This window comes from Tamandua tetradactyla, chromosome 4 (assembly GCF_023851605.1).
Source record: "Tamandua tetradactyla isolate mTamTet1 chromosome 4, mTamTet1.pri, whole genome shotgun sequence".
Classification (NCBI taxonomy): Eukaryota; Metazoa; Chordata; class Mammalia; order Pilosa; family Myrmecophagidae; genus Tamandua; species Tamandua tetradactyla.
Window position 1 is genome coordinate 34,489,861 of NC_135330.1, and position 13,530 is coordinate 34,503,390.

The 13,530-nt window shown below is 34.7% G+C and overlaps 1 protein-coding gene across 8 annotated transcripts in view; it reads left to right on the forward strand.

Moving 5' to 3' along the window:
• TOR1AIP1 (torsin 1A interacting protein 1) overlaps positions 1–13,530 on the forward strand; it is a 36,035-nt gene that overhangs the window by 11,108 nt on the left and 11,397 nt on the right. For all 8 annotated transcript variants that reach the window (XM_077157145.1, XM_077157146.1, XM_077157147.1 and 5 more), the window contains 3 exons: positions 6,507–6,548; positions 9,368–9,454; positions 11,458–11,517. In XM_077157145.1, coding sequence (XP_077013260.1) covers positions 6,507–6,548; positions 9,368–9,454; positions 11,458–11,517 — 189 coding nt within the window. The remainder of the gene's footprint in view (positions 1–6,506; positions 6,549–9,367; positions 9,455–11,457; positions 11,518–13,530) is intronic.

Sequence of the window (13,530 nt, forward strand, 5' to 3'; positions counted from 1 at the left end):
ATTGTACACCATGATTAAGTGAGGTTTGTCTCAGGAATGCAAGGGTCATTCAGGTTAAGAAAATCAATCAATGTAATGTACCACATAAATAGAATGAAAGAAAAAACATGATCATCTCAATTCATACAGAAAAGGCATTTGATAAAATCCAGCTCCCTTTTTTTTTAAATATTTTTATTGAGAAGTCTTCCTACATACACAGTCCATACATGGCGTACAATCAGTGGCTCACAATATCACATAGCTGTGCATTCATCACCATGATCATTTTTAGAACATCTGCATCACTCCAGAAAAAGAAACGAAAGAAAAAAGCTCCTATATCCCACAATCCCTATCCCTACCCCTCAATGAGCACCAGTATTTCAATCTACCTAATTTATTTTACCCCCATTCTCCTTATTATTTATTTATTTTTATCCATATATATATATTTTTACTTATCTGTCCATACCCTGGACAAAAAGGAGTATCAAACACAAAGCATTCCACAATCACACAGTCACGCTGTAAAAGTAATAGCGTTATACAATTGTCCTCAAGAATCAATGCCTCTGGAACACAGCTCACCAGCTTCAGGCACTTCCCTCTAGCCACTCAAATACACCATAAACTAAAAAGGGCTATCTATATGATGCAGAAGAATAATCCAGGATAACCTCTCAACTCTGTTTGAAATTTCTCAGTCACTGAAACGTTATTTTGTCTCATTTCTTTCTTTCCCCTTTTGGTCAAGAAGGTTTCTATTACTTGATGGTGAGTCCCAGCTCATCCCAGGAGTTCTGTCCCACGTTACTAGGGAGATTCACACCCTCCGGGAGTCATGTCCCACATAGTGGGGGCGACAATGAGTTTGCCTGCCAAGTTAGCCCAGAAAGAGGCCATATCTGAGCAATGAAGGAAGTTCTCTGGGGATGACACTTAGGTACAGTTTTAAGTAGGCTTAGCCCATCCTTTGCAGGAACAAGCCTCATTGGAGCATACCCCAAGATAGAGGGCTCGGCCTATTGATTTAGTTGTCTCCACTGCTTGTGAGAGTATCAGAAATTCTCCAAATCCAGCCCTGTTTCTTGTTAAAAGCGCTCAGAAAGCTGGGAGTAGAAGGAACATTCTCAACATGATAAAGGGAATATATGAAAAGCCCATACCTAACATACTCAGTGGTGAAAGACTGAAAGCTTTACCTCTAAGATCAAGAACAAGACAAGGATGCCTGCTATTGCCATTATCATTCAACATTGTACTACGAGTGCTAGCCTGAACCATAAGGTAAGAAAAAGAAAGGCATCCAAATTGGAAAGAAAGCAGAATTATCCCTATTTGCAGATGACATGATGATCCTATATGTACAAAATGTCAAAGAGTCTACAAGGAAGCTATTTGAGCTAATAAATGAATTCAGCAAAGTGGCATGGTAGAAGATCAATACGCAAAAATCATTTATGTTTCTATGTATCTGCGAGAAACAATCTAAGAAGGAAATCAAGAAATCTGCGAGAAACAATCTAAGAAGGAAATCAAGAAAGCCTTCCATTTTAATAGCAAGCAAAAGACCAAATTATCTAGGAATAAATTGAACCAAGAATGTAGAGAACTTGTATACGTAAATGTAAAGAAATCATTACTGAAAGAAATTAAAGAAAACCTAAATAAATGGAAAGGCATTCCGTACTCCTGTACTCATGGGTTGGAAGAATTAATTTCATTAAAATGTCAGTTCTGCCCAAAGTGATTTGTGGATTTAATACCATCGCAATCATAATTCTAACAGCCCTCTTCCCAGAAATGATAAAACTAAATGTCAAATTCATATGAAAGGGTAAGGGTCTCTAAATAGGCAAAAACCTTTTTTTATATACTTTTTTTATAGTATAATACAACATATACAAAGCAAAGAGATAAAAAAGCAATAATTTCAAAGAAGTTACAGGACAGATCACAGTTTATCATGGGCTATCATCCCATCATTTCAGATTTTTTCCTTTCAGGAGCTCCAGAATTTTGGAGGCTAGAAGGAATATATTTTTAGCATCACAATCAATTTTTGTATGTGTGTGAAAAATAAAATATACAAAAAAAGCAATAAGTTTCAAATAACATCGCAGCAATTAGTTGTAGAACAGATTTCAGAGTTTGATATGGGTTACAGTTCCACAATTTTAGATTTTTAACTTCTAGCTGCTCTAAGATACTGGAGACTAAAGAAAATATCAATATAATGGTTCAGCAATCATAGTCGTTTGTTAAACTCTACCTTCTTTGTAAAACTCCACCATTACCTTTGATCTTTCTACCCTACTCTTTAGGGATATTCTAACTTTTTCACTTAGGAAGAGTTGTTGATAATATGCAGTAGGGGGATGGAACTAGTTGATGATCTGGAGAGGCTGGCCCCTTTAGGTTTCAGGACTTATCTGGTCCAGGGACCCATCTGGAGGTTGTAGGTTTCTGGAAAGTTATCCTAGTGCATGAAGCCTTTGTAGAATCTTATATATTGCCCTAGGTGTTCTTTAGGATTAACTGGAATGGTTTTGGTTGGGGTTTAACAAGGTGTCGTAATGTTCTAGTTTGCTACCTGCCGGAATGCAGTATACCAGAAGCGGAATGGCTTTTTAAAAAGGGGAATTTAATAAGTTGCTAGTTTATAGTTCTAAGGCCTAGAAAATGTCCAATTAAAAACAAATCTATAGACATGTCCAATCTAAGGCATCCAGGGAAATATACCTTGGGTCAAGAAGGCCAATGAAGTTCATGGTTTCTCTCTCAAGTGGAAGGGTACATGTTGAACACAGGTTTCTCTCTCATCTGGAAGGGCACATGGCGAACACAGCGTCATCTGCTAGCTTTCTCTCCTGGCTTCCTGTTTATGAAGCTCCCCAGGAGGCATTTTCCTTCATCTCCAAAGGTCACTGGCTGGTGGACTCTGCTTCTTGTGGCTATGTTGTTCTGCTCTGCTCTCCCTGAATCTCTCTCATTCTCCAAAATGTTTCCTCTTTTATAGGACTTCAGAAACTAATCAAGACCCACCCAAATGGGTGGAAACATGTCATCACCTAATCCAATTTAACAACCACTCTTGATTGGATTACATCTCCAGGGAGATGATCTGATTACAGATTCAAACATACAATATTGAATAGGGATTATTCTGCCTTTACAAAATGGGATTTTGATTATAACATGGCTTTTCTAGGGTACAAACATCATTTCAAACCAGCACAGGTAGGTAGTTATGTCTAAATGAAGCTTGCGTAAGAGTGACCTCCAGAGTACCTCTCAACTGTATTTTAACTCTCTCAGTCACTGATAGAGGCAAAAGTGTTTTGAAGAACAACAACAAAATTGGAGGACTCACACTTGCCAATTTCAACTTATTACAAAGCTGTAGTAATCAAATTGTATGGTATTGGCACAATGACAGACATATAGACCAATTGAATAGAACTGAAAGCGCAGAAATAAATCCGCACATGTATGGTCAGTTAATTTTTGAATAGAGCAAAGTCCAGGCAGTAGGGGAAGAATAATCTCTTCAACAAATGGTACTGTGAAAACTATATCCACATGCAAAAGAATGAAAGTGGTACCTTACCTCATACCATATACAAAAATTAACTCAAACTGGATCAAAAACCTGCAGAACTAAAACAAAAAAACTCTTAGAAAAAAACAGATATCTTCAAGACCTTGTATTAGGCATTGGATTCTTGGACTTTAGACCAAAGCACAAGCAGCAACAACAGTAAAATAGGCTTCATCAAAATTAAAAACGTTTGTGCATCAAGAGATATTATTAAGAAAGTGGAAAGACAACCTGCGGAATGGGAGGAAATATTTGGAAACCACGTATGTGATAATGGCTTAGTATCTGTTTATGTAAAGAACTCTTACAACTCAACAACAGAAAGACAGCCAAATTAAAATATGGGCAAAGGCTTAAATATTTCTCAAAAAGGATATACTAATGACTATGAACCTTGAAAAGATACTTTGTTTTTAGCTGTTAGAGAAATGCACATCAAAACCACAGTGAGATACCATCTGGCAGCTGATAGAGTGGTTACTATTGAAAAAAAAAACACAGAAAATAACAAGTGTTGGAGAGAATATAGAGATGTAGGTACACTCTTTCATTGTTTGGTGGGAATGTAAAGTGGTACAGGTACTTGTAAAACAGTTTGGCAGTTCTTCAAAGAATTACCATGATTCAGCAATCCCATTTCTAGGCATATACCCAAAAGAATTGAAAGCAGAGATTCAGTCAGATAGCTGTACACCAGTGTTCATAGCAACACTATTCTTAATATCCAAAAGATGGAAACAACCCATACAAATGTTTATCACCAGATGAATGGATAAACAAAATATATACATTCATGCAGTGGGAATTTAGCCTTAAAATGAAATGAAGTTCTGATATATGTCTCTACATGCTGACTGAAATGTCAGACACGAAGGAACAGATACAGGATTCTTATATGAAATAGTATATGCAAATTCATAGAGACAGACCAGAAGTTATGAAGTGTGGGCAGGGGAATGGGGAGACATTACATGATAGATGCAGGGCTTCTGGGTGATGGAAAAGTTGTGGTTGTGGATGGTGGTGATAGTGGCACAGCAATGTGAGTGTGATTAATGCCACTGAATGGTGCTTAGGAGTGGTTGAGATGGGAAAATTCATATTAAGTATATGTTTCCACAATTTAGAAGACAGAGACAGACCAAAGAGACAACAGCTACTAATGCAATATATGCTCCTAAACTGCATCTAATAATGGAGGGGAAAATGCCCAAAAGGACATACTAAGGTCTTATGAAAAAATGAGACTATAGACTGTAAGCATGTATCAGTGTTAAATTTCCTGAACTTGGTAACTATGGTTACATAGTTGAACATCATTTTTCTTAGGAAAAGTACATGGAACTGTTAAGTGCTCAAGGAGGATTATATATACAACCTACTTGCAAATGTTCAGAAAATAGATGGGGGGAAAGAGGGGGGAAAAAAAAGAAAGAAGGAAGGGAGGGGGGCAAGGAAGGACCAGAAATGTGGCAAAAAGTTAGAAGTTGGTGGATCTGGGTGGGTATCTGGGTAGGATGTATGTTGAAGTTTTCTCTGGGTCTCCTGTTTATTTTTGCAACTTGTATTATTTTCAAATAATTTGAAATTATTTCAAAATAGAAAGTTATTTAAAATAATAATAATTAAGACTTGGCAATTGACTTAAAGTATGTTTTGTTTGCATACTATTCAAATAGTTGCATAGGTGAAAAACTAAATACTATGCAAAAAATACTGTAATAAACACTTAAAACTTCAAAAAATATTAATTTAAAAGAGCTTTAGGGAACAGCATTAAGACATGCTAGACTTTCCATTTTCTGTATGTGAAAGGACATGCTCATTAAAAATCCTAGATTAAAATAGCACAGAAAATGCCAGAATCTAGCTTTTTAAGTCACATATAACTGGAAATTTTCTGAAGGTGTTTTTTTTTTTTTTTTGTAAAAATGTTTGAAAATATATTTCAGATAGTGATTTGCACTTGCCACTATTAAGAAAGAGCATTTTCATTGGAACTCAAAGTTTGACTACTAGTATACCAATCTAATTATCAAAATTTTTTTCCAAATTCACCATATGTGCTGGCGGTTGCCTTCCACAATACTGTTTTCCCTTTTTAAAAGGCAGATAGAGGTTAAATTCAGTGGATATAAAAGTTGAAAAGAAAATAACTTTCTCAGCTTTGTTGAAATCTGATCCATGTTACTTCTCTATATATGATCGTTCAGCAGTATTTTAGCTGAGTTGTGCAATGCCTCTATTTGGGTATGACTCCCTTTTTAAAAAAAAAGTTTCAGAGTAGTCCAAGAACCGGGGTAAAACTACAGCATGTAAAATTTGTTTACTATGTTTGCTCATTTGTCTTTGTTCAGCTTCTTTGTTGCTCTGAGAAACCATGATGTGTGTGGACCTGAAACCTGAAAAAAAGAACCTTTCTTACCTCTCTCACTTGCTCTTGACTTTAACAGTGCATTGAAAGTACTAGTTTGTTAGTTCTGTTGATATGGTAGACTTTTCAAGGGAATGTAAAGAGACTGACAAATCGGAGAATGAGATATAGTAATCCTATAAGGATTGGAATATTTGTCAACACAGAATGTAATTTTTGCTGTATATGCAGGTTGCTTTTTTTTTTTTTTTTAGCGTAGGCAGGCTCTGGGAATCGAACCCTAGTCTCCGGCATGGCAGGCGAGAGAATTTTACCACTGAGCCACTCTTGCATTCCCCTACAGGTTGCATTTTAAATTATAGATAGACTTGTGGCTGATTTCTGATTCTGCTTCATTTCCCAGGGGGAAATAATAGATTTCTTATGATTTAACAGAAAAAAAACCTTACTTATATCTTTCTGTTCACTTTCCCAGATTAAATGCCCTTATTTATTCCTAAACTTTAGCTTTTTGTGTTTATATATAGTATTTATGCTTTTCTCTTGTAGAAGCCACCAGTGTCCAACAGAAGGTCAATTTCTCTGAAGAAGGTAAAGTATTTTCTTTTTAAATATCATGCGATTATATTCTAAACCTTTTTTTGTCTTTACTTTAGAAGCAATTCTGACAGGTACTTATGAGGTAAGAACAGAAAATACTTTTTCTTCAGAAACAATGGTTCATGTTTAAACTGTTAAGTTAGAAGGTAAGAAGATAGAATGAGTGATGGTGGTCTTTATGTACATTCTAAGCATCTTCTGTCTATTTGAGTTAATTTAAATAAAGCTAATATTTTCAGATTCTGGTATTGCTGACATTTGATTTTCCTAATTATCACTTTTCCTAATTTTCATAACCAAAGTATGTTTGAGGAGTAGAAAGGCAAAATTTAGTCCATGTTTAAGTCTAGCATAATCTGAGTCACCTGAGTACTGAGATGTTTGTATATGTGCATATACATCCTCTCACATACACACACACAAATACATATACAAAATATGTATGTGCTGATCTTGTCTGAATCCAATGACGCATTAAATATAAGTAGTTTTCCCCCCAGTAAGGTCAAGTTTTTCCACTATTTAATGCTAATTTGTTCTTTTTTTTAAAATTTTTTATTAATTAAAAAAAATTACAAGAAACACAAACATTCCCAACACATACACTCAGCAATTCACAATATCATTACATAGTTGCATATTCATCATCATGATCATTTCCCAGAACATTAGCATCAATTCAGAAAAAGAAATAAAAAGACAACAGAAAAATATAACAAACAGAAAAAAAAAAATTTTACATGCCATACCCCTTACTGATCCCTTTCATTGATCACTAGCATTTCAAACTAAATTCATTGTAACATTTGTTCCCCCTATTATTTATTTTTATTCCATATGTTCTACTCGTTTGTTGACAAGAAAGATAAAAGGAGGATCAGACACAAGGTTTTCACAATCACACAGTCACGTTGGGAAAGCTCTATCATTATACAATCATCATCAAGAAACATGGCTACTGGAACACAGCTCTACATTTTCAGGCAGTTCCCTCCAGACTCTCCATTACATCTTGGATAACAAGGTGATATCTACTTAATGCATAAGAATAACCTCCAGGACAACCTCTCCACTCTTTGGAATCTCTCAGCCATTGACACTTTGTCTCATTTCCCTCTTCCCCCTTTTGGTCGAGAAGGTTTTCTCAGTCCCTTGATGCTGGGTCTCAGCTCATTTTAGAGTTTTTCTCAATCCCTTGATGCTGAATCTCAGCTCATTCTGGGATTTCTGTCCCACGCTGCCAGGAAGATCCACACCCCTGGGAGTCATGTCCCATGTAGACAGGGGGAGGGTGGTGAGTCTGCTTGCTGGGTTGGCTGGAGAGAGAGGCCACATCTGAGCAACAAAAGAGGTTCTCTTGGGGGTGAGTCTTAGGCTTAATTTCAAGTAGGCTTGAACTATCCCCTCTGGGGTTAAGTTTCATATGAACAAACCCCAAGACTGGGGGCTCAGCCTACAGCTTTGGTTGTCCACACTGCTTGTGAGCATATCAAGAATTCAACTTGGGGAAGTTGAGTTTTCCCCCGTTCTCACCATTCCCCTAAGGGGCCTTTGCAAATACTTTTCCACTCACTGATGGAATCACTCTGGGATTCATCAGGGCATCACCTGGACAAACCAACAAAATCTCATGTCCTATACCAAGTTCCATGTACTTAAGGTGTTCAATCAACTATCCACATAAGTTATATGAGGAGATGCAGTAGTCAAAGTATAGATTTGTACCAAATAAACATTTTTTGCTTTAGTCTCACACATAAGTTGAAATTTTAAAATATTAAGCACCATCTATTTTCAGCACACTGCAGTAATGACATTCTTTTGTTCTTCCTCAGGCAAAAGCATTTTTTAAGTTTGTACATTTAGTCACTATCATTATACACTCTAGGCATTCCTAGATCACACCATCTCAATCTTTATCGTCTATCTTTCTTTGTGATTTCACTTATGCCCCAGCCCTCCTCCCTCTATCATTCTCACATGCAGCTTCATTCAGTGTTTTAACATAATTGTATTACAGCTAGGTAATAATGAGCTGTCCATTTCTGAGTTTTTATATTCAGTCCTGTTGTACAATCTGTATCCCTTCAGCTCTAATTACCCAATATCTTACCCTGTTTCTATCTCCTGATGGTCTCTGTTACCAAGGAAATATTCCAAGTTTATTCACTAATGTCAGTTCATATCAATGAAACCATACAGTATTTGTCCTTTTGTTTCTGGCTAATCACACTCAGCATAATGTCCTTAAGCTCCATTCATGTTGTTACATACTTCATAACTTTATTCTGTCTTACAGCTGCATAATACTCCATCTTATGTAAATGTCACAGTTTGTTTAGCCAACTGTCTATTGATGGACATTTTGGCTGTTTCCATCTCTTGGTAATTGTTAATAATGCTGCTATAAACATTGGTGTGTAAATGTCCATTAATTTGTTCATTTTTGACCCCACATTTAAGCCTCTGAGTTTTACATCATTGCTCTGAATATTTGTTTAGGTTATACCTTTGTGCTATATCAAAGAACACAAAATAAATGAGCTCACTTTTAGCCCATTTAGACCACTATGATTCAAAATAGTAAGCATAATACAGAAGTGGCCATTCTATATCTGATAATTAAATAGGCTTTATTTTAATGTCAGATTGCTTTTTTTTTTTTTTTTTAACATGGGCAGGCACCGGGAATTGAATTGGGTCCTCTGGCATGGCAGGCAAGCATTCTTGCCTGCTCAAATTGCTTTTTTTTAAAAAAAAAAAACAATGAGAATAAAGATTATTTCAGTATATTCTTTACTTCTTTTTAGGAGAAACTGAGGAAGAAGATCAAGACAGATCTGACAGTGATATTACTACTGCTAAGGTCAGATCTGGGGATTCTGTTGAGCCCAAAGGTAACTGATTTATTTATATGACTCCTAGCTTAGTAACTATCTTTCTTAGTTAAAATATGAAAGTGTTCTGCAAACCTACTTTTTATAAAAATACTTTAAAATATTTTGTAAAAAATTACTTTAAAAGAAGTAGCGTGCTTTTTAATAATTCCATTTGTACGTCTGATTAGTAATGTAATGTCATGTAATATCTGAGCTTGCTTTGGTATTTGCAAAAGACAAGTAGATATGCTCAAAGAAAGAGTTATTTTATACTTTGTTTTTTACTTTCTACTGTAGAGAAACTGATCATATTGGCATTGGAATTCACTATAGTATCACGAGTTGGTTAGCTTTTAGGAAGTTTTAGTATACTTAAATAACTACTTTTATCTCTGAATTGTTCAAATTCACACCATTAACAGTTTCTGATTATTATGTGAATTTTTCTTCAAGTGTATTCAAGGAAAGAACTGTCTGAAGTGGAAAATATGCAATTTGAGATTTCAGAGTACTAAATGAATTTTTTAATTCCACGAATAGTATAATTTTGCATTGTAGTCCCTGTGGAAGAATAATTCTCTACTTTCCCTTCCTGACCTTCCTGCGTTTCTGTGACCTTCCTGTGTTTCTGTGACCTTCCTCAGTTTCTGTGGCCCCTATGTTTTCCATCATCATTTCACTTTAAAAATAAGCGTTCGGTATTCTGTATATCCCCCAGGCTTCCTCATATTTCCCCATTCTGACTTGATATAGAAATCCTGAAGGGAGACATGGAACATTCTAGCATAATAGTTAAGTGAATGGACTCTTGAGCCAAATCCCTAGGTTTCTGTCCTCCACTGATTAGGTGTATGTGCTTAGGCAATTACTTAACTTGTATATTCCTCAATTTCCTCATCTGGGTTGTTGTGAGGATTAAATTAACTCATATAAAGCACTTAGAAAGTACCTGGCACATGGTAAACACTCAAATTAAGTGTTATTACTAGTTTTCGTATTTGTATGCACATAGGTCTAAAAATTAGAGGCTAATTAAACCATTCACATAGCCAGTAGTTTGCTGCAGTTGCTATCAGCGGTTAATTAATTTGGAACTACATAAGCCCCAGGCTCTGTGATCCCTGTAGAATTCTAATAAATTCTTGTAACTTTATTGGAGCGTATATATCTTTGGACCTCATTGGACCAAACATACATGCAAAAGACAACTTGTTAAAGAACAGAGAGTACAATCAGTGTATTAAGAATACTGATCTTCCAGATTATCCTCTGAGCTATTCATCATCAAAAAGGTACAAAATTTATTAGAATGCAGGAAGAGAATATTAGAATTTCATTTATATTTTAAAATTTCATCCATTTTTAAATGTCTGTTTTGTTTATAGTATATACAGCACATTAATCAATGTATTATTTCAGTAATATGTATTAGAAAGAAATGTGTACAAAGGTTGATGTTCAAAATTTTTTTAGTTATAGGAGTACAGTATCAAAAATATTTAGCCACTACACCTCTATGTATCGATTGCTTGTTTCCAAAATAGCTGTCCAATCTCTTTTAAACAAATTTAATTATAAATTTCACTTTTAATATGAAAGGAAAGTTTTTAAGATGAGTAGAATAAAATACATAATGTATTGCCCACTTGAAGAAAAATTTAAGGCAAAAATGAATATAATTGATTTCAAGAAGGTCTATCAAACACAAACTTTCAAAATTTTCCCTGACTCACAATTGTTTCATTATCTCCTTTACCACGTTCCATACATTGCTATGTTCCATATCTTACAAATGTTTTCTTTAAAAAATGATTACGCAAAAGACAGATAATTAATATGCTAATTTTTTTATACAACCTGACTTTAGAAACTTTTTTTAAATAAATTATGCACCGAAGAGTTGAATTCTGTGGGTTTCATTTGAATATCTTTGTTCCTTTAAGTACTTATTGTTCCTTCGAAAAAGGGTCTTTTAAAAAGTTAACTTTGCTTTTTCATGTACCATATTTTTTCCTTTTTAGATCAAAACAGCAGATCAGCTAGTAGTCAATATCCTGAATCAGTTTGGCAGCCATCGCAAAGTAAGTAAAGCCATGTTTTACACTCCTACAGGTCTTGTCTCTGGGCATGGTCAAATTTTCTTCTTATTTTTGAAGATCGTCTTTTACAGTTTTATGTCAATGTTATAAAAGATGTGTAGTGAATGCTGAAAAAAGAAATCCATTATTCCTCTCTGTTTGTCAGGGTTCTCTAAAAAACAAACAACAGAAAAGATCTATAAATATGAAATTTATAAAGGAGTCTATACAGCCATCCATATGGAACAGTCCAAAATCCATAGGGCAAGGCTGTGAGGCTGGCGTCTGCAATGAAGGGTTTGGATGAACTCCACAGGAGAGGCTCGTGGCTGAAGAAGCAGAGTCTCTCCTTAAAAGTCTTCAAACAATTGGATTATCTCATCGTGGGGCACAGGATAGGGGTGGGGATGGCGCACCTTACTTGATCTCAGATGTAATCAGATGCCATCAAGTAGCCATGAAATATCTTTACAGCAACAGTCAGTTCAGTGCTTGCCTGACCAGACAACTGGGCATAATCACTTGCCAAATTGACACTAGAATCTAACCATTACACTCTCTGTGACTTGAATTAGCTTCTTGAGTTACTCATGTCTGTACCCAAGCCTGAATTTGAGTAAAAAAAAAAAAACCACATTGTTTTCTGTGATTTGTTGAATGTCCTTGCTTGATATATGTGTTGATTATTTTTAATTTAATTAATTAATGTAGTTTTTTAAACCTACCTAAATGGACCTTTTCTAATAAGGATAAAATTTTCTCTGCAGTATGAGCTCAACTCTGTCATAAAAGTTTGAAAAGATGAATAAGTGATAATGCAGGTATAGCAGAAAAGTTAATGGTAAACTAGTAGTGGGTATACGAGTATTCACTATAAAAGTATTGCAACTTTGAAAATTTTCATAATTAAATGTTGGGAAAATATAACACAAAAAAGATTGGAAGGTAATATACCAAAATACTAACGTTGGTTTGCTCAGGATGATAGAATCATTGGTGACACTTTTGTTTTTCTTTATACTTTTCTTTTTCATAGTTTTTACAATGGATATATAGAAACAATATTTTTGTTCTTTTTCTGTTTTTTGAGTCAAGTCCCAGAATTTGAGTTCATTATTAATCAACAGTATCCTCATATGTAAAATCTTCAAGGACTTTTTTTCCCTTCTACATCTCCTTTTTAAAAATATGTAACTATTTTCAAAGATAAAACTTTTGGAATTGTTTTATAACCACTGTTTTCATATGCTTCTATTTTATATTCTTATTTTTTAATTTTAGTTTTCAGTCTGATCTGAGTTAGTGACTTTAATTTAGACAAAGACATAGCAAAAATGAATAAACTGCTGACACCAGAAATAATTTATGGAAAATTACTCTTTAAACCGTTTTATATCCATTTGCCCTTTGTATTCCCAAATCTTTGCTCTTTGGAAGCTCTTAAATGTATCTATAATCATAAATCATGTTATATCCATTCAATGAAATATTATTCAGCAGTGAAAATGAACTAGTTTCTTGTATACTGAGGTATAATTTATTGACTCTAAGATGCCATTAATTTTATGTATCAGTGAGAAAGAGAGACCTAGTTAAACTGTGATACGTCGATTCATTATGAGATGAAGCCCTATATAGAGGCTTTAAAATCTTAGACTCAATGAAAGACAACATAAAAAAGCATGTGAGGGTGCACAGGTGGTTCAGTGGTAGAATGTTTGCCTTCTATGCGGGAGACCGGATTTGATTCCCAGATCATGTACCCAGAAAAAAAAAAAAAAGCATGTGTCCACATTTTAAAAAAGTATTTTGTTAATACATTTTTTAAATGTATTAACTGAAAACCAAAGGATATACATCTGTCTTATTCACCACTATATTCCTACACTTATAGTAGACATTTAAGAGATACTTAAGATTTTTTAAGTGATGCATTTCTAGGATTTTTTTTACAACTAACATATATTTTGTTTGTATTTAGAAAAATTACATTGATACTTGTATATTTCAGAGTAT